At 35.5% G+C, this 22,344-nt stretch overlaps 2 protein-coding genes across 2 annotated transcripts; both read left to right on the forward strand.

The window, feature by feature from the left end:
* The first annotated feature begins 4,280 nt into the window (after positions 1-4,280).
* On the forward strand, positions 4,281-10,752 carry LOC115994436 (probable serine/threonine-protein kinase DDB_G0282963). The gene is made up of 13 exons (XM_031118590.1): positions 4,281-5,321; positions 5,943-6,351; positions 6,436-7,096; positions 7,361-7,401; positions 7,754-7,822; positions 8,056-8,156; positions 8,319-8,397; positions 8,682-8,780; positions 8,886-8,954; positions 9,082-9,131; positions 9,266-9,347; positions 9,687-9,781; positions 10,171-10,752. The coding sequence occupies exons 1-13, from the start codon at positions 4,846-4,848 to the stop codon at positions 10,286-10,288; spliced, it is 2,349 nt and encodes a 782-aa protein (XP_030974450.1). The 5' UTR covers positions 4,281-4,845; the 3' UTR covers positions 10,289-10,752.
* Positions 10,753-20,363: 9,611 nt separating this feature from the next.
* Positions 20,364-21,020, forward strand: LOC115994260 (glycine-rich cell wall structural protein-like). The gene has a single exon (XM_031118327.1). The coding sequence runs from the start codon at positions 20,409-20,411 to the stop codon at positions 21,018-21,020; it is 612 nt and encodes a 203-aa protein (XP_030974187.1). The 5' UTR covers positions 20,364-20,408.
* Positions 21,021-22,344: the final 1,324 nt, after the last annotated feature.

Raw genomic sequence — 22,344 nt, forward strand, 5'->3', positions numbered from 1 at the left:
CTCTATCATATTAAAAGTTGACCTATATAAAGTTTAGAGTTAGCTGAGATGGTTTTGCAATTATTTTTTGGACTGTTGTCCAAGCTGCCAAAAAAGTTTGGTTCATTGGGATAAAGTGCACCCCGGAGATATCAGTTTCAATAAAACATTTTAAAAATATGCTGAAGCACAAACTGTATAATTAATTGAAGATAATGTACCTTTTAAAATTGGGAATTGGATGTGACTGGCTGAAGCAATTTCAGAACTTGAATGGGGGATGAACTTTTAAGGTCAAGATCATGGGTTTATATTATTTATTTATTTATTTGTTTTTGTGTATATGGTGGAGATAAGGATGCATCGCAATGCCATATTATAGAGCTTATTAAGGGCTTTTCCTTAAAAAATGATAAAAGCTCAGCCGTAATGGAAGTGTCACTTGTTTCCCTTATTAATGGCAAAAGTTATCCTCTAAGTTGGGAAAGAGAAATTTGAAGATTTGATGCTACCTCTAGTTGTCTCTATCACACTCACAATTCTACTGTGCGTGCACGCCCTTAATTATGCTGTGCACGCAAACAAAGTTCCAGCGAGAATAACAAAGTTCGAGAGAGAGAGAGAGAGAGAGAGAGAGAGAGAAACTCATGTCTGGTTTTCAAGGGATTTTTTTTCAAAATATCTACAAAACCCAAACAATTTTATGAGTTAGCAACGTTTTCAAATTATTTAGGAAACTAACAACTCGAGTATGTGAGACTTGATTTCACTGTAGCAAATCGAGTATAAGAGAGTCGATTTCTTTAGGAAATCGAGTATAAGAGAGTCGATTTCACTGTTCATCATCTTCTTCGTTCGTTCTTTTTTTTTTTCTCCATCTGCCGTCCCACACCCTTCTTCCCAACCCCTAAAAAACCCAAGACAGTGCTTCCTTCTTCAACTATATCCATTTCTCAAAATCCCAAACCCAAATCATGATCTCAATTGGAGCAAAAATCCAAACCCCTCATCTAAATCCATTTCTCAAAATCCAAACCCATTTCTGCTTCGATTGTGATTTGGGTTTGGGATTTTGAGAAATGGATATAGTTGAAGAAGGAAGCACTGTCTTGGGTTTTTTGGGGGTTGGGAAGAAGGTGTGGGACGGCAGATGGAGAAAAAAAAAAAAAGAACGAACGAAGAAGATGATGAACAGTGAAATCGACTCTCTTATACTCGATTTCCTAAAGAAATCAATTCTCTTAAACTCGATTTGCTACAGTGAAATCGAGTCTCACATACTCGAGTTGTTAGTTTCCTAAATAGTTTGAAAACGTTGCTAAGTAATAAAATTGTTTGGATTTTGTAGTTATTTTGAAAAAAAATCCGGTTTTCAAGATTCAACCGTGAAATCGAGAGTAAATTAGTAAAATTCGGTTAACCTATACCTTTAGGTATTTATTAAAGATGGAGCCAGGACTTTGACTCAAGGGAGGTGTCTCTAACCTCTAGTTCAGTGGCTTCTTAGTTGTAGAGGTTTTTATTTTTATTTTTTATTTTTATGTGTGCATTTGCTAAGTAAAGAAAAAATTATTCTGTTTAAAACTTTTTAAAGGGCCAGTTGTTTGTTTGAGTAAAATTCGTTAATTGGACTTAATTTTTTTTAGCTTTGTTATTGGTGATTTTTGTTGTTGCACAAATGTTTTTGGGCTAGTATATGTTGTTTTAGATTTTAGATCTATAAATTTTTTTAATGGCCTCTAAAATGAGGAAAGTGCTAGAGATATATTGCTAATATAGTGAGTGATTATTGATAAGTAAAAAAAATGATGTAAGTGATAGGCCCAGATACGAACCAATAAGAATTTGTACCTCAACAGTTTATAAAAATATTATAGATAAGTTTGTAACTGTAACGTTACTCTAAAAAGAATAAATGATATTGTTAAGGGACCAAAATGTAATTTTATAGAACAAAATTGCTAAAATTAATGCATATATATATATATACTAATATATTTATAAAAAAAAAATTTAGGGGGGGGGGGGGGCCATTGCCCCCCGGTCAATTAATGCCTCCATCCTTGGTATTTATTAATCATTCATTTTTTTTTTAAAAAATTTATGAGAAATTGAAAAAATTGTAAAAAAAATTTGACAACTTTTTCAATTTCTCATAAAATATTTCATAAAATAGTTTACTAATGTATGCCCTAAGCGCATACGTTAGTAAAACCCAATTAGTAATACAAGGTATATTAAAATTTGCACAATTGTTAATATAGTATATTGTGATTGGAACATTACTTTTATCTTTGTCTCCTATTAATATTATTTTTATTATGACAAATGCAGTTGTAAAAAAACTTTGTCTCTGGGCTAGTAGACTTATTACTAGAAAAGGAAGGGAAACTGAGTACCAAAAAAAAAAAGAAAAAAAAGAAAGAAAGAAAGAGAAGACACTGTTCTTAGGAGTTAGGGGGACAATTAATAGAGAGTCCAAGGTTAAGAACACAAAAAAGATAAACGAAGTCATATATTATATGTTTTCTATTTTGTTTGTTTTCACTTGCATTAATAAAGCCTCTGTGTATTGAACTTTGGCGTCTGGGTGAAGAGAGGTAACAAACAAGTTCTTTTGTCGTGGTTCTCCCTGTGTTTACTTATACCTAAAATTAAAATGTCAACAAAGCCAGATGAATATGATCTAGACAGCTTCTAGAGACAAGCAATTTGCAATTCTTTCTGACATGCATGAACCTTCATGCGTATTAACTTCTCATGCCTAATTACATCCATTATCTAGCAAAACTAATCGTATTTCCAGCTATACATAAAACTAGAAGACCTGTATTGAAACCAAATAGGGGTGGCCTAAGTCAGTCCAAGGAACATGAGAATTAAGTAATTTAAGCCTAAAATTAAACAAAATTCATATAAATTTTTTGGGTAAATTACATAAGTTTTCATGAAATGTAACTATACCAAACTATGGACAAAATGATGCTCCACTTTTAGGCTTATATTTGTATAAATATGATAGATAAGTCCATGATTGACACTTTCTAATGGAATATTCTACTTTAAAAGAAATATTCTTTGCTCAAACTATGAGGAACAGGGAGAATGACATTCTCTTGAGTTATAGATAAATAATATTTTTCTTAGAAACATTCACTAAGGGAGATGAAAATGTCATTCTATCCATAATTTGGGGAGTGCTTTGAGAAACTCTTGCACTGGTGTGTGGATCATATGTAAGATTCGCCTTACAGTTGTGTTTTTTTTCCCCTTACATTATTGTTTTATTTCGTTTTATTCATTACAATTTTTGAGAAGGAAAGAAAGAAAGAAAAATATAAATAAATAATCAAATAAGTGATTGAAAAGACAGCGATGGATCGAATGAGACTGTAGTGGTATGACCACAATGTTATCAAATAACTATTAGTAGAGATGAAAGTCACAGTTTTATAAATTTGGAATAGTTACTATATAACAATATGCTAAGTGGTGTAAATATTTTCATAGTTATTGAGGTATTATATTCTATTCTCCTTTCAGGAGAGAATGAAAAAAGAAAGAAAAAAAAAAAGAATGTGGCAGAGTTAATGATTCATTACTGACTATAAAAATTCGAGATTAAATTGTTGTATTGAGGTAATATATTATAATTGATGCATTAAATATGAATTATGTCTATATAAAAATAAAATGATATTGCATCCATTATAATTTAACACTTAGAGTTTATTTGGAATTCGTTTATTTTATTTAAATTAAAAATTTTTTTGTTGAAAGTATTATAGATAAAGGTAAAAGTTCACTGAAATAGTATAGTAACCTATGAATAGTATTAAAAAAATATAGTAAAATTTATAAATAATAACAAAAATAAGATAAATAATAAAATAAATTAATAAAATTAATCACTACGTACACATAATAACAAAAACAAATAGTTAACAAAAAAAATGCAAAACAAAATCCAGAATTTGCAGCCCAAAAGAAGGGGATGAATAGTATAAGACCGGACAGATAGAGATGGAGTGGAAGTGTAAAAGAAAGAGGAGCGGAAATGAACCAATAGGAAGAGATTCTTACTTAATAGAAAGTATAAAAACAGGAAACTCCCAACTCTCACAACAGTTCCTGTGGCTTAAACGCGCCTCAAGTATTGGAACTATAGAAAAGAATCATGGAGCAATATTGGCTACGATTTTCCACGCGCTCCTTTATCGAGTGGCTAAAACCATTACCAATCTGTCCTTAGAATATAAATAATAACATCTGGTCTAAATAGTTTAGATTCAGATGATAATGATGACATAGAAAGAGAGAGAGAGAGAGAGAGAGAGATGTAGAATGAGCAAAACCATAACCTAACGAAGAAGGAAGCTTTTGAAAGATAAAAAGGAAAAGAGAGAGAGAGAGAGAGATAGAGAGCTAAAGTAGAGAACTCCTTGACCCCATCTCTACAATTTTAGCAATTGACCAACACAGATGAGAGAGAGAGTGAGTGAGTGAGAGTCAGAGATTAGACTTTTATAGAGAGAGAAAGATATTCATAAATCTCCATATCTTATTAATTCCAACCCCATACTTGTTCAAATCTCTGAAATTTATCAACTGGGTCATTTTCAGAAGAGAGAGAGAGATAGGCACATGAATCTTCTAGATATGGTATCATTTTCCATAGTGGGTATGAAGTATTTCACTATTTCTTGAAATTTTATCAACTGGGTCTTGTTCAGAAAAAGAGTGTGAGAGAAAGAGAGAGGCACATGAATCTTCTAGATACTGTGTTATTCCTAAGTGGGTATTTCATGGTCTAAAGACAGAAACAGAGAAAACAAAAAGATTGCATTTTTATCACAAAATCACAACATGGGTACCCCACCAGCAGAGGAGCTCCTAAGGAAGATAGAGGAGCTAGAAGCAGGTCATGCCAATCTCAAACAAGAGATGTCAAAGCTCGTTCTCTCAGGGAATGAACAACAACAACACCACCACCATCACCACCACCACAACCACAATCAGCAGAGGTCGCACTCTGTGTCCCCGCAGCGCTCTGGTCCACAGCGTAGGCGAGCTGGTGCATCAGGATTGGACAGTGGAGCTGGAGGAGTGTGGAAGAAGGCTGGTTCAACGTCGTTTCGGCATTCGTCGCCGTTACAGAGAGAGAGCCGGAGCCGTGAGCCTACGAATGTGGATGTGGATGTGAATGTGAGTGGTGGTGGTGGCGGCGCTGGCGGTGGTGGGCCATCAGCTGTGAATTTCACTGATAGGCAGTACTTGAATATATTGCAGTCAATGGGACAGTCTGTACATATATTCGATCTTAATGGTCGTATCATTTACTGGTCAGTGGTTTTAGTACTTTTTTGGTTAATTAAATTCTCTATTGCATGTTCTTTTATTGGTCTTTTGGTCATTTGGGTAATGCTTTGTTTTGCAGATTTTAATGGTATTTATTCGTTTGGGTATTGCTAGTTTTGAGAATGTTAGCAAAACTTAAGTACTGTTTCTTAGATTCCTCAATTTAAATTCAATTATGCGGTTGCATTGACCAATGAACTACACTGTTGAATTTAAGCATTGGTTGAATAAAATCAGGGAACCAAAGTTAGAGCACCTAAGGAACTCTACCTAAGTTTTGCCATTTTCTTTTTCTTGTGTTTCAGTGTATGTTTGGTTTTATGTTGTTTTGAGTTTTTATTGGGTGGTTGTTTGATTGCAATGCTTGCTGGAACTGTAGATTGATGGTGTGTTTATTGGAATTGAGAATTTGGGATTGACTCTGGGTTGTGATTCTGAAATTGGGTTGGTACCAATGACAAACTCTGAACTTGAAATTGCATTTTAGCTACTTAATGAATGTATTTTTACATTGATATGTTATTTGTCTTATTGACTATATGGGTAACAGCTTGGTTTACTTAATTTTCCAATTTGGTCTTTTTGGGAATGTTCAATTTTGGCAGGAACCGAACTGCTGAGAATCTATATGGTTATTCTGCAGCGGAAGCCCTTGGCCAGGATGCCGTTGAACTTCTAATTGATCCCCAGAACTATGCCGTAGCAAATAATATAGTACATCGGGTCTCCATGGGAGAGAGCTGGACTGGGCAGATTCCTCTCAAGAATAAGACGGGGGAGACTATTTTAGCTGTTGCAACCAACACTCCGTTCTATGACGATGATGGTACTTTGGTTGGGATTATTTGTGTATCAAGTGATTCACGGCCCTTTCAAGAAATGACAAGTGTGAAGCACCCGGAACCAGATTCTAGTTATGGTCGTCCCAGAAGTGGTGTCTCAATCACAAATAAACTTGGCCTTGATCCTCAGCAGCCTCTGCAATCTGCAATTGCATCAAAAATTTCAAATCTGGTTAGTGTTTTTGTTTTCTCAGTTTCCTGTGTTTTATTATAGTTTATAGTGTAGCATTTCTTGAATGTTAAACCACCAAAATAGGCATCCAAGGTGAGCAACAAAGTTAAGTCAAGAATTCGGACAGGAGAGAATAACATTGATCATGAAGGTGGGAGTGGCGATAGTCATCATTCTGATCATGCTTTCTCAGACACAGTTCTCTCTGACCATAGGGAGGATGCAACTTCAAGTGGAGCTAGCACACCCAGAGGAGATGTACCTCCATCTCCCTTTGGTGTATTTTCTCATGGTGATGAGAAGTGGCCCGGAAAACCCTCCAGAGATTCTGGTGATGAGAGTGAAGGGAAACCTACCATTCACAAGATCATAACCTCAAAGGCAGAAGCGTGGATGGGTAAGAAAGGGATATCATGGCCATGGAAAGGGAATGAGCGAGAAGGTTCAGATGCAAGGACTGCCCGTTTTGCCTGGCCCTGGTTGCGTAATGATCAAGAGAATGAATCAGTTCATCAGAAGACTTCCTCTTCTGGGCCAAAACCAGAATGCCAGGCAAGTGAAAGTAACCGGCCTGGCAATAACGAGGCATCAGGGTCCTGGTCCTCATTTAATGTTAACAGTACAAGCAGTGCCAGCAGCTGCGGAAGTACCAGCAGTACTGTAAATAAGGTCGACTTGGATACTGACTGCTTTGACTATGAAATCCTATGGGAGGACTTGACAATTGGAGAACAAATTGGGCAAGGTAATTTTATATTAAGTGAACAGTATGTGTTTGTGAAATATGGATCCCCCCCTCTTCAAATTCTGCCATTTAAGTTAATGATGGTAAAGCATGTGACTGAATGGCAAGAATGTCAATGAGTGTAAGCAGTTACCCATTATTGATCTTTCCTATTTTTCCTTTGAATTCATGCTTCTTTGTCCATAAAATATGTACCATGATATATTGCTTGGTCCCATACCAATCTGATTTTTTATTTTTTTACTGAATTTTCTTCTTCTGCAGGTTCTTGTGGAACTGTTTATCATGGTCTGTGGTATGGATCAGTATGTTCCTTGTTCTCTAGCTTTAGTTAACTTCAATTTCATGTGGATGCATAAATACAAAACATGATTCCAATTATTTGAGATGAGATGCTGCAGCATTGACTTCTAAATAGGCAAGTCCGGGGCTTGTGTCCATAGGCTACGCATTGAGATTTCATCTCTGCATGTCATGCACATGAGGATACAGTGTTACATTAAATGTGGGTTACTAGACGCCACTATTCTACTCCTATAAACTGATGATGCTGTTGCATGAACTCAGATATTTTTTCCTGTTTTAATTACAAAAACAAGAAGCACTGTTGTGACTTGTCATCTTTGTGTGGTTGAAATTGTATCCATGTTATTGCAGGATGTTGCAGTCAAGGTATTCTCCAAGCAAGAATATTCAGATGAGATATTGGTTTCCTTTAGACAAGAGGTTGGTTTTCTAGTTATCTTGTTATCATAGTTGCTCATGTAATTGGGACATAAAGTCATAAATGACATATTTTCTGGACTCTTGTTCATATATAGAGCATGCTCCATATCTGGATTCTTCTTTGGTTTGTAACTTTTACATACCCACCCATATGCATGTCACATTTTTTCCATTTTTGGTGAGTACATTTTTTGTTGAAGACTGATGTCAAGGTATGGGTTTTTGCTCTCAAGGTATCTCTTATGAAAAGACTTAGACATCCAAACGTTTTACTCTTTATGGGAGCAGTAACCTCTGCTCAACGTCTCTGCATTGTTACAGAGTTTCTCCCACGGTTCATCCTCAACTTCTCCTTTCAAAATACTATATTACAAATCTTCTAATTCATATTTCTCATGTTCATCCATGTAACTATATCCATATTGATTTGGAAGTTTTCAAGAATGTTGTATGTGCTGAAGGATATTTCTTGTATATATATATTCTATCAATGCAGTGGAAGTTTATTTCGATTACTACAAAGGAATACATCCAAACTAGATTGGAGACGGCGTGTTCATATGGCTTTGGATATAGTGAGTTTTGAGTACTTTCTTGGTTTTTCATTTTTCTTATTTTTAAATAGTGAAGATCTCTACGTATGTTGGGCATAGTGGATGTGTTGGTTTGCGTCTGTTTTGTGCAATTGCTTTAATTTTTCAGTGATCCCCTTTGTGGTGTTCTCAAGCATTCTGTTTGCATTGTTACTTTTATTCTAGATTTGGGTTGCATGAATTTGTGTGCACAAGCTGGTCTACGGTCTTGTATTATCTTCTCCTTAGTGATTTATTGACTGTTACATTGTCCAATCCTTCTACAGGCTCGTGGCATGAATTATCTTCATCATTGCAACCCACCAATCATTCATCGAGATTTGAAGTCTTCAAATCTTTTAGTTGATAAGAACTGGACTGTGAAGGTCTGCCTTTTATTATGGTGTATATAATATATATATATATATATATATATATTTTTCTTTCCCTATCAAGGCAAAGCATAATCTCATCGTTTGTCATCTGAACAGGTTGGTGATTTTGGTCTGTCGCGTCTCAAGCATGAAACATATCTCACAACTAAGACTGGGAAGGGAACGGTATGAGCTAGCACTGAGCAATTTTTTCTTTGTGGGTTATATCAATCTAGTCCTTCTAAACTATCTTGCATGAATCTCCATAGAAATTTTCTGTTGACCTGCATTCTACTTTTTTCATGTTTTGTAGCCTCAATGGATGGCACCTGAAGTTCTTCGTAATGAACCTTCAGATGAGAAGTATGTTATGATCTCTAAGCTGGGTCAACATTTAACTTGACTTTGAATCTTGCCATTGAAATGTTTCTTTTCTTCTCTTAAATCTCCAAAATTAAACGTACATTTCTTGATGCCTTAATTTTGGATACATTTAGGTCTGACGTGTACAGCTATGGGGTTATATTGTGGGAGCTTGCCACTGAGAAGATCCCATGGGATAATCTCAACTCAATGCAGGTATTGTTTTCATTTAGAAAATATCAGGACATTCTATCCAAGAAAATTTAAAAAAAAAAAAAAAGAAAAAAAAGAAAAAAAGAAGAAGAAAAAACCACTTTTCAAATTCTTATGCAATAAATATTGTGTTTATAGTATATTCATCTCTGTTTTATCTGTGAAAGAATCTTTTTTCACGTGACCAAACTGTTGTGACAAATTAAATTCCTCAGCACTCAAAAGTAGATAAATTTCCTGGCAATAAGTGAAAATTGTGTTCTCCGTTGGGTTTTTTATATGGCATTTCTAAACAACAAGAATGTGCTGCACATATGAGCAACTTCTTTAGGATACTTGCAGGTGATTGGAGCTGTAGGGTTCATGAACCAACGGCTAGAGATTCCTACGGATGTGGATCCACAGTGGGCTTCTATAATTGAAAGCTGCTGGCACAGGTGTTTATTCTCTTTATGCTTGTCACTTTGTCTGATTTTTATTACCTAGAGCCACAAAAAGCTATAACCCTTGGAGCTAAATAAATGATTCGTATAACTGGAGCACAAAATATTTGGATTGGGATTCTACTAGTGAGTTTACGTATCTTATGTATCCTATACAACTTTAGAAGGTCATGTCAGATGCTTGGTTTTTCAATGGTTAAGTAGCTTGGCATGTTCGGGTTAGGATGTTATGGATTATGATAGGAATATGATTGTGACAATGATCAAAGCATTGTTTTCTTCTTAATCTCATTTTCTGTAGTTTTTAGTTATTAAAACATTTTTTATCATTATCAACTTGCAAATCTGGGGAACATGCTGATCTAAAACTTTGTCAAAATCAGTGATCCAGCAAGCCGACCAACATTCCAGGAACTGTTGGAAAGGCTTAGAGAATTACAGAGACAATATGCCCTTCAATTCCAGGCAGCCCGTTCTGCAGCTGGAGATGGCGCTCAGTAGGAATTGTAGACCCAATTCATCGTGGCTTTGGATTTCATGTGCAATATTGACACCTGTGGCATTTTTTCACAAATATTTGCACCCATTATTGGCGCGTGGTGACCACAGATTGCCTTGACCAGCCCGTGGCTTGCGAACCACATAGTTGAGAGTCAAATCCATCCTTGCTTACCACTAGGCCAGATGAAGGGTGAAAACGAAAGGAGAAAGAGTGGTTGTCATCCATGTGAGCTACCTAATTTTGGTGGTGATATGGGTTTGATTGTGTGATGCTTGTTTATTTACATGACATTATAAAGAAATCTTCATAATGCTGTGTAGTGGGAATCATGTTGGTTGGTATTATATGTCACCCAACTTGTGGTTTTATATGGAGAAATGTCAGGACCACTTAAACAAAAGCTGTACAAAAGAAACACAATTTTACATTTTAGTAAATAGAGTGCCATCAATTACTTTCTTCACTTTTATGATTACTAGTTTAGATCTTGTTGGGTCTCTAATTTGCCACCTCACTGTTTAAAGGGTGAATTAGCTGCCTTGTCGTCTTGAATCAACAGCAGCTTTTGGCTTTTGCCAGATGGAATAGCATAGATGGGCACGCATGATTCCTTCCAGAGTCAGCTTTTACGTTTTACCATTGGTATTTTAAATTGAGTTGAGGGTGTCAAAATCGGTATTTTATGTAGGATTGTGAGAGGTAGGTGATATTGTAAATTATAAGATTGGATTGTGAATTGTATAATTTTACATTATTTGAAAAAAAAAAACAAAAAATACACATTGATATGCTAAATAATTACATAAATTATATATTAATTGATATAATTATTATACAACACTACATCTATTTATAACCATCATTTAAAGGTTCAAATCTTCTGTCCAATTTTTTCTGTTTCACTCTATACTCCACCAATAAAAGCTTGCCACGTATTCACCTAATTAATTAAATACTACAATTAATTAATAACGATAAAATTAATAAGTCAATAATGATAGTATTTAATTAATTATGTTAACACGTAGCAAGTTTTCATTGGTGAAATATAAAGTGGAGCAAGAAAAGTGAGACAGAAGATTTGGATTCTATTTAAAGAGGCCAAAAATCTCAAAATGTGACATTCTATTGGGATATTTTTTATTTGGGCCTAAATGACATTCTCTCTACATTAGAGTGAAAAAACTTGGTTTATTGAGATTTTATTTTTCATTTGGGTCTAACTGAGCCTTCTATCATGTTAAAAAAGATTACAAGAAATTAAAGTCGTTTGAGATCGTTAGAATCATACAATCCTACCGATCTTGAACGATTGCAAAGATTCTTGAAAGATCAGGATCGTTTTGGGTAGGTGAGATTGTAAAATTGTAAGATCGTAGTATCCAGATCGGGGTTTTGACAATCATGGTTACCATTAAATGCACAATGGTGCTAGGACGTGGCAATGTGCTTTGTTGAAAGAAGATAGGTTCTCCAGCAAAGTAGCAAATGATATGGTATTAATCTATTAATCCTCCCTATATTAATGTGCATTTGAATTGGCCTATTTGTTGAAAGTGGTGTATAAATAAGTTGGAAGTACAAAAAATAAAATAAAGCCCTTGTTTATTTGCTTTTGTTGGGTGGTTTACTTTGCTAATTTGCTAAAAGTGGTGTAGAAATGAGCAAGGTGTGAAAAAATAAGCAGTTATTTTCTTTTGTCAGGTGAGTTAAAAAAAGAATAGTGTTGTGGTATCTTCTGTAGTGCTTCATGTTTATGGTTCAAAAATCACCTTCTACTCCTTAACTATCTATTCTAAAAAAGAAGAGCAAAAGCAAGTTAAAATGTTGAGGCTCACAAGGTGCAATTGCAACAACTAAAGAAGCCTAGCAAATAGCCGAAGCAAATGCACATTAAAAAAACACCGAAAAAGAGAAACAGAAAAAGAAAAGAACAAAAATTTTATTTGGAGGCGTGTTCATAATAGTATCGGGGTGAAGGCTTGCCTTGCTAGAAGAGGAATAGGGGACAAGGATGTGTGTTCCATATGTCGAAGCGAGATCAAAACTTTTATTTAGAGGTGTGTTCATAATAGTATCAAGGTGAAGACTTGCCTTGCTAGAAGAGGAATAGGGGATGAGGATGTGTGTTCCATATGTCGAAGTGAGCCGGAATCCATAGTGCATGCCTTGCGAGATTGCCCTCGGGTTAGGGCCGTGTGGTTTCAGTTGGGTGTTAAGGAGTTGAATCAAGTGTTTTGGGGGAGAAACCTTCAAGATTGGTTGGGTATAAATGGGAAAGCAGGTAGTAGGATGAGCAATGGGGGAGTGCTGTGGAGTGTGCTATTTTCCTTTACTATTTGGCTGATTTGGAAGAGCAGAAACCAGATTGTGATTTCTAGGGAAGTGCAAAATCCCAAGTTGTCATCGGAGATTGTGAATCAAACAATGGAGTTCATGTGTTGTGTCAACCCCCCGAGAAATCTAGTCCAAAATAGGGTGAAAAGGATCTGCTAGGAGAAACCCCCTGATGGTTGGATGAAGTAGAATACTAATGGATGTGTTGCTAGTAGTCTGGGACAAGTTGGTTGTGGAGGCATTGTTAGAGATAGCCATGGAAGTTGGGTATCTAGGTTTTCTAGGCATATAGGGATAACTAATAGCTTTGTGGAAGAATTGTGGGGCTTAAGGGATGGGCTGATTCTGTGCAACAATCTAAATATCATTTTCCTTCTTGTTGAACTTGACACTAAAGCTGTTGTGGATATTTTAAATAGGTCAGGTTAGGTGAATAATATGGTTTCCCCAATTTTGGATGATTGTAGTTTGCTGGCGTCCCAGTTTCATCGGATCCAATTTAAGCACTACTACCACCAGGCGAATAGGTGCACTGATGTGCTTGCAAAGATGAGTGCTGACTAGGAGCTAAATTTTGTGTCTTTTGAAAGTCCACCTGTGGACATTTTTAGTGTTTTTGAGCAAGATCTTAATAGAATGTACTTTAATAGGCTGTGTCCTGAACCTGATGTGGTTTTTTAGCTTTCAATGAATCTTTGTTTTAACCAAAAAAAAAAACAAAAAACAAAAATTCATGTTAAAGGACAATTGTATGGTACACTATTTTGTAGGGGTATTAGTGATAGAGATGCCAATATGGTGGTGCCGGATCGGATCATAAAGGTCTCTTTCCCATCTTGTCTCCTCCTTGGGGCAGAGAAAATCCATTCAAAGTGGGCACAAGTTAGGTTGAGCTGGGACTAATGAAGAAATTTTACTATTGCTAATGAGATGGCATCGATGTTGATAAGAGAGAAGAAGGGGGGAGAGCGGTTGCAAGAGTATTAAGAAAGAAGGATAAGTATTTAGCGCTATTAAATTGTTAATTTTGATATTAGTTGAGAAGTTGATTTTCTCTGGCAAATCCATTTTTAGAAAACTTTCACTCTTGAACTTCAATGGATGGAGTCTCTACGTAAGTTTAAGACTTTTTAGTTGTACATTACAAATATTTTTGGACCCCATTCATGGTCTAGCTTAATGAACATGGAACGTTTTCAAAAATGAGAGAACAGCCAACATCACCCCGGGCTTCTAAGTGACAACACCAATCTTGATACGCACTGTCTTGAAGTTTTATTGGGCCTTTATTTTGGTTTCTAAAGAGAAGATATTAATGGGGCAGTGGGGTTCAATCTCAAATCCATAAGGGGGACTAGACCAGGTTATGCCACCAAAAATTCTGAGTAGGCCAATCATTTTGCTACCAAATTTTAACTAGGCAATACTAGCAAGATTAACCTTGTCAACACTACGAGATTTTGTTTCAAAGCCACTCGGGGTATAGTGCCTGAAATGATAAATATTGGCATCCCACTTTAGAATTTTTACTTCTCTTTTGGTATTGAGTAAAACAAGATTCATCAATACCAAAACAAAAATAGCATGTAATTATGCAAACACGATTCATTACACAGAAACATAGTTTCACTACAAAAAAAAGTGGGTTATAGCCACGTTTTTTGTAGTGAAACCATGTCAGACCTATAGTTGCAGACTTTAGGCCGCATCTTCAAATGTGGCAATAGAAACTATAGGTCAAATGGGGTTATAGTCGTGCTTTTAGGAGCTATAGGCGTGTTTTTAGGAGCTATAGCCGTGTTTTAAAAATGCAGCTATAGGACTCCATTTTTTTTGGGTAGTTTTAGACGTTTCCACTGACTAAATTATCTCTGTATGTAAGCATTAACCATTTCATATTGCAATAGCATGCAAATATTTCTAACCAAATTTGAAAACCCAAATTCCTGTAAAATCCTCCAATGGCTCTCTATCGAAGCAAATGTAGAATGGCAGCTCAGCCCAATTTGGGTCTATCTGTTCTAGATATTGAAAAATAAATATATTGTAAGCCTTTGGAAGCCATAGGCATATGTATATTAGAGAATGGATTTAAATAGGAGGCAGAGGCAGTGAGGTACTAACCTCTAGCTCATTTGCAATTATGTCAACATTAACTGCCTTGATCTTAACAGCAGCAAGTTCTTTCTCCCTCCAACAAATAAAATACCATCTTTGCTTGAAATACAGCCACAAAAAAATTGATAAAATAGAAGAGAGTGAAACGAAATTTTAAATAAAACTTCGTGCTGCAATCCCCAATTAACAAAGTAAAAAAAATAAAAATAAAATAAAATTCCAGATTTGACCTGTATCAAGTAGTGAATACGAGTTTAGAAACAAATAGGGTTTAATTTACAATCATATTACCAACATGCCCAAAATTCCAGGATGATGAATCTTTTTTTTATATTATTTTTTTTTTTAAAATTATTATTATTGTTAAGTCACACACGATCCTAATGGATTTTGAACTTATAACCTCACCCTTCATCTAAAATTTATAAGAAGAGAAAAAAATAATTGAGTTAGAGCTCATTAGCGATTCTAAAATATTACTTAAAGCTACGATAACGTGGCAAATACAGTGGAAATAAACATCCCATCTCCAGACCTGAAGAAAAATAAAAAATAAAAAAAAGTCTATTTAAGAATGGGAAAACAATATTGTGATTGTATCAAAATGATATGGCCAAAAATGGAGAAGGCATCTTGCGTGCCCACTCTCTATGGAATGGGCCACTCGCAAACATGTGGGTTCTGCTTCATAAAGTGGGCACATAAGATGGTTTTTGCCAAAAATGAGTTCATCCATTTTAATTGTAGACAGCAGCATGTAAGCACATGCCATTTTTGCTGTTTTGCGAACACAGATATGGTGGTCTCAAGAATGTGATTGGGCTCATGACATTGGCTTTAGCAGGCCAAAATGGCTCATTAGCATTAATTTTTGAAATATTTAGCAACAGAGTACTGTTTCGGAAATAATTAGGGAAATACCACTTTTTCCGGTACTCGAGCATGGTGAGCTCGAGTAGCATCTTTTCATTGGTCAAACATCTTGTCAAAAAAAAAAAAAAACGCCGCTATAGGGCCCTAAAACGTCACTATAGGGCTTAAAAAACGCCACTATAGGGCCCCTTGAACCTGTTATAGGCTTAAAAACGCCACTATAGGGCCCCTTGAACCTGTTATGAGACTTATAAAAAATTTTGCAGGAAAACGCCGCTATAGGGCCCTAAAACGTCACTATAGGGCTTAAAAACGCCACTATAAGGCTCCTTGAATATGTGGCGATGGTGGATTAAAAAAACATGGTACTCGAGCTCACCAAGCTCGAGTACCAGGAAAAGTGGTATTTCCCTAATTATTTCCGAAACAGTGCTCTGTTGCTAAATATTTCAAAAATTAATGCTAATGGGCCATTTTGGCCGGCTTTAGCATGTGCTTATGATTATGACAAGAGTCAACTATTGCACCATAGTTTGGCCCATATGTAACTAAAGAAAAACTTAAAAAGTTTACCTAGTGATTGAACACACTTCAGAAGATTTTTTTTTTTTTTAATGAAAGTAAATGCTATTCAAGAAAATGAAAAAGAAAAAGAAAAAGAAAACAAATGGTATGCAGTATGCACTAATATTAGCATTAGCATCAGGCTCAACAAATAAAACTTTTACAATAAACATGGCTAAACTCACCTAAAACCAGTTTGCATCAAACTCAACAATTTGTAGGCCAAATTTATTTATGAACAGTACCTCAATACAAGTATTGAGACATTGTTCATCAACAGAACACCAATAAATAATTTTATATTTCTCTCTCTCTCTCTCTCTCTCTCTCTCACACACACACACACACACACCTTAGACTACCACAATCCACCCTCACCACAGACCACAATTAATCCACCCTCAATTTGAAACACCTTCAACCACCACAAAATTCAACCACTAGCGATCCTAGTAGACTTTCTCAAGACCCTCCTTACATCGGTGAGCCCACTATCTTTGTTCATGTATGTCGTCATCACATACAGCAGTTCCCAATACCATACGTGATTGAGTGAGTTGTGAATTTTCTGGATTGATGCAAGTTGAGCAGGGAAATCAAATTGAATCGATGCAGGTTGTACGGGGAAAGATTGGGTTTTTTTTTTTTGAGTTGATGTGGGGTGAATGGAAAAATCAAATTAGTGTAATTCGAGTTGTGATTTTGGGTCTTGGAGTGTAAATGTGTAGTGAAGACTGAAATAATATTTAAATGAAATAGAGATTGAGTAGAGAGGTTGATGTCAATATACCGTGTATGTGAATAATGATAGAAAAAGCGGAATTTTTATGTTAGATTTCATGAAAACTCTATTGAACCTAATCCTAATGGTCTAATATTACTCCTTCTACAGTGTCCCCCCTTCTAATAAATAAACTTATTAATAAAGCATTGATATTTTCATATCCATTCAAGCATACACTCCTTTAGATAAATAAAAATATTTAATAAAACATCGATATTATCATATCCATTCAAGCATGTCAAGCTAAAGTAACATCAAGAATGGCCTGACCATGTTACGATTTGGACCTGTATTACACGTTTAAAAAATGTTAACATGTAATCGCGGAAGGACATTGGAATTATAGAGCTCAACTTTCACAGTATGCATAAAAATGAACATGTGAGGCAAAGCAAATACTCAAAATTACTCAGAGAACAAACTCCATTAACATAGAATAGAAGGGGCCGTTGTAGTCAAACACACACGCACATTGCATGTGTACACACAAACTTATAAGGGTCTCGAGATATCAAATCACATAAGCAAGGTTTATATATCCTAACTCCACTTGTGTTAGCTTGCCAGGAAAGGACCATACTTAGCACATGATTTTGCTATTTATGATAGTCAGTCTATGGACATCTCCATGTTATTGCTTTACGACAATTTTGGCACGTACTATAAGAGGCTTTGTGCTCGTTTGTTTCGGCTTTTTGAGCCCAAAAAGCGCGTTTTGAAAAACGCTCAACCAATTTTTGTGTTTGGTAAACTCAAAACTAAAAAAGTTGCGTTTTGAGCATTGAGAAAAAACTGAGGAGAAATGCGGAAGGATTATGGACCCTCAGGGGTCCATAAATGAAAACGCGCTATGCGCGTTTTGTATATTACCGTTGCAAATCCGAAAATTACCGAAATACCCATTAGTCTCTCACGCCCTCATCTCTCATCTGTGTCTTTTTTCTTCGTCTTCTTCCTCTTCGTCTTCCTCTGCTTCTTCACCGGTCTACCCCACAATCAACAAAACCCATTTCAACCTTTGATATTCTGAGCACAGAATCAACAAAACCAAACCAAAAATAACTCAAAATCAACACAAAAACAACTTAAAATCAACTCAAATCCGGAAAACCCATCCCAAACCCAACTCAAAATCAACCCAAAATCCATAGAAAAAAAAAACCCAAAATCCTTATCTTCAGCTTCAATCATCTTCATCTTCATCATCATCATCATCATCATCTTCTTTTCTGGAGTGTGAAAAAAAAGAATAAAGGATGAGTTCTGGCGTTGGTGACGATGGTTCCGATGTGTTCCGATTTGAAGTGCTAAGAGGAAAAAAAAAAGAAAAAAAGAAGAAGAAGAAGCAGATGGTGTTCTGGACCGAAATGCTAAGAGGCAAAAAAAAAGAAAAAAAAAGAAGAAGAAGAAGCAGATATGTTCTGGACCGAAGTGCTAAGAGGAAAAAAGAAAAAAAAAGAAGAAGAAGCAGAGCTGTGTTCTGGACCGAAGTGCTAAGAGGCAAAAAAGAAAAAAGAAAAGAAAGAGAGCTGGGAATGTTCTGGACTGAAGATGGTAGAGGAAAGAAGGAAAAAGGAAAAGAAAAGAGTGTGGTTACGTGGGTGGATGAGAAAAAAAGAGGAGAAAAAAAAAAGGAAGTAGAGCCACGTGTGTGGAGAGAAAAAAAAAAAAGGAGAAAAAAGAAATTATATCATAATATTTTCACAATATTTTTACAATAAATTTTAAGGTAGACTATTATTAGCTAATATTGGTGAGAAAAAAATAATTTTTTTAGAAAGAGAAAAAAATAATTTTAATAGTATGTTAAAATTAAAATCATTATCAATTTTTATCACAATATTTTTACAATACTTTCACAATAAATCTTAAGTGGTAGATTATTATTAGCTAATATTGGTAAGAAAAAAATAATTTTTTTAGAAAGAGAAAAATTGATTTAAGTATGATGAAGTAATTGATTTAAGTATGAAACAAACTCACATAAAAAAAAAAAAAAAATTGAAATAAATTCCCTAATATATACATTGTCCTTTTTGGTCATTTACCCCTCAAAAAGCCACTTTTATCAGTTTTTACCAAACACTCAGCTTTTTCATTATGCACTTTTTAACAGCTTTTACCAAACACTCAGTTTTTTGAAACTCCACTTTTTACATTATGCACTTTTACAAAACTCCACTTTTTCATTATGCACTTTTTCTAAAAGCTGAACCAAACTCACCCTTTGTCCTCCTAACTCATCTGCTTTGATTTAATCTATAAAGCTCTTTCGTTACCCAAAAAAAAAAAAAAAAAACCTTTACTTGTGTTTATACTTAGTGTGCGTTTAGCACGATGAAATTTACCAGTTTATTTTACTATTTAATTTATTTTTGTTACTATTTATGGATCTCACTGCATTTTTTTGTACTATATTCATGAGTCCCATTGTACTATTTCAACTGAATTTTACCTTTATTTATGGTATTTTCAACAAAAAATTTTCAATTTCAACAAAATAAATGGATCCCAAATAAACCCGTATCATATATTTTTTCACAGTCGATTTAAAGCTTGAAAAAAGAAAGAAGGTAGGTTGACTAGCATAAAATTTTAGTTATTTTTATCATGAATAGATCTACAACATATACAAGTTAGGGCATCGCCTACAAAATTATATATGACTAATTCTCATTAGTCTATTGAAAATCTATAGGTGATTCCAAAGTTTTGGAATAACTAAGGCTTGATTATTCACAATTTAGGCCAAGTGCCTTGGAGCTTAGAAAGAAATATAGTTAACAAACTCAAAATACTAAGATTTTGACTCGAAAATTTTGGCTTAGTTTTGTTAAGAATGCAGTTAATAGCCATAGCGGGGTTTTCAATTTCATATTCATTAACCCAAGCAAACCAAAGACAATTCATTCTAATAATTCCTATATGTATATATACCTTCTAACTATGAATCGTAGAGTCTAAAATTAATTCCATTTGTTTGTGAACAACAGGCTTCAGGAAAGTTGGGATGGGTTTTTCTAACTTCGGAGAGTTTGGGCTTGGGAATAGAAATCTCGGCTTAAAGTCAACAGATTAGAGTCTGTCAGTTAGGTCCGGTCAGTGACAGTGGGCGTCATGTACGTACGATTCAGAAGTAGTTGGCAGATGAGGCCATTGGCTACTTCGATATTAATGAGTTCACCGGCCAATATGCCAATAAGCGTTCATTTTCCCAAACCAGTTGAATATTCAGCCATTTGATTAAGCATTTCTTAGTTGGCCACAATCGAACGTACAGAAGTGTGAAGAAAACTGAGAACCCCTTTAACTACTTGCATTAATGTCGTCCTCCGTATTGACACTATAAAGGCTACTAATACTCTTTGCTAATCTGTTAACTCAGCAAACATATCCTTTCTTTCTTGTACCGGTATTTGTTTCCTCTTATTCTAGAAAAGAAGATGGGGAAGCTTTCTAAGTACTGTGGTGTGTTTGGTGTGATGTTGGTATTGTTAGTGATAGCTGTAGGGACAACAGAATGTAGGAAAATTGAAAAAGATACATTTTCTGATGGCATAGGAGGTGGAGGAGGCGTTGGGGGTGGTGGAGGAGGGGGAGTTGGAGGAGGTGGTGGTGCTGGGGGAGGAGTTGGAGTTGGTGTTGGTGGGGGTGGGGGTGCAGGTGGTGGCATTGGAGGTGGAGGTGGTGCTGGTGGTGGCATCGGAGGTGGAGGTGGTGCTGGTGGTGGTGCAGGTGGAGGCATTGGAGGTGGGTCTGGTGGTGGTGTAGGAATTGGAGGAGGAGTTGGTGGGGGTGCAGGTGGTGGCATCGGAGGTAGAGGTGGTGCTGGTGGTGGTTCAGGTGGAGGCATTGGAGGTGGGTCTGGTGGTGGTGTAGGAATTGGAGGAGGAGTTGGTGGGGGTGCAGGTGGTGGCATTGGAGGTGGAGGTGGTGCTGGCGGGGGTGCAGGTGGAGGCATTGGAGGTGGGTCTGGTGGTGGTGTTGGTGGGGGTGCAGGTGGTGGCATTGGAGGTGGTGGCGGTGCAGGAGGGGGTATTGGTGGTGGATTTTAAACCAAAAGTTTAAATCTTGGAATGTAATGTAATGTAGTACCATGCTAGTGCATGGGTGTTGCTTAAAAGTTAAAACAATTGAAATGAATTGAAGAGCAAGAGCTTTCTCAATAGCTTCCTTCACTTCGTCCATGCAAATTATAATTCTTAAGTTCCATATAATTCTATGAAGTAGGGACGGAGTCAGGATATTAATTGAGGGGCTGAAGTATGATTTTTTTTTCTTCATGAAATACAATAATTCATTAAAATTCCATGAATCCTTATAAGATTTTTGTTTTGTTTTGGTTTTTTTTGAAGGTTAAAAAAAAGGGGCTTCTTGTTAGATTTGTTGTTGTCATTTAGGCTAGTTTTGTTGTTGTTTGGGCTATTTTTGTTATTGTTTGAGTTAATTTTTGTTGTCATTTGGACTATTTTATGGTTTAAAAGGTCAAAAATTATGTTTGATGATGCCAAGTTTAATTTTCTAAGGCCCAAAGTCTAAATCAACCTTTTTAATACACACACACACACACATATATATATATATATATATATATATATATATATTTTTTTTTTTTTTAAACCTGGTGGAACAGGCCTCCTTGAGCCAGTACGTGGCTCCTAAAGTAAAAGTAAATATAATTAGCAACTAACTTTTTATTTTTTCAAAATAAAATTATATAAAAAAACGGGGAAAAAGACAAACTAACAAACTTGATAGCTTTTTGCGGTTAATATTCCATGGAAAAAGTTTAAGATTTCAAAGCAGCAATAAAACAAGAAACAAATATATCTCTTGGAGTTTTAAATTAAATGCAAAAGTTAACAATATATATGACTGCACTCGCATATTGGAAATTTGGAGATTCGTAAAATCCCTACAATAATAAAAAACCAAACGGTGCTACTTTTTTTTTTTTTAGAATATTAAATATTTTTAATACATATAATTATTGTATTTCATCATTAGCCTAAAATTATAAGTCAAAATTTTGTTTTGATTTTTAACAAGCATTGATTTTTCTTTTTGATAAGTAAACAAGCATTGATTGAGGACACTGGAGTACGCGTAATACATCAAATGAATCATATATAAAGTCATGAGACTTGCAGGGTCGCTGTGTTGCATGCATGCATGTCATTTGTAAATTGTGAAGCACACCCCCCAACAGTTTCTTCTACTTGCTAATAGTGACCAACTTCATAGCCACACTGGCAGCCATTTGCCCATTTGGTGCCATCAATGTAATCTATGGATACGAAGGGTGCAACTTCTTTGTTCAGCCAGTTTTCTTGACAAAGGAGCTCGCTCTTATGACTTTCCATGGCACTTAAATTAGTC

Source organism: Quercus lobata, chromosome 6 (assembly GCF_001633185.2).
Source record: "Quercus lobata isolate SW786 chromosome 6, ValleyOak3.0 Primary Assembly, whole genome shotgun sequence".
Lineage (NCBI taxonomy): Eukaryota > Viridiplantae > Streptophyta > Magnoliopsida > Fagales > Fagaceae > Quercus > Quercus lobata.

Coding starts and splice junctions, on each gene's coding strand:
- LOC115994436 (XM_031118590.1), top strand. CDS start 4,846: ATGGGTACCCCACCAGCAGAGGAGCTCCTAAGGAAGATAGAGGAGCTA. Junction 8,781..8,885: donor ATAAGAACTGGACTGTGAAG/GTCTGCCTTTTA, acceptor TCATCTGAACAG/GTTGGTGATTTTGGTCTGTC. Junction 9,782..10,170: donor ATTGAAAGCTGCTGGCACAG/GTGTTTATTCTC, acceptor TGTCAAAATCAG/TGATCCAGCAAGCCGACCAA.
- LOC115994260 (XM_031118327.1), top strand. CDS start 20,409: ATGGGGAAGCTTTCTAAGTACTGTGGTGTGTTTGGTGTGATGTTGGTA.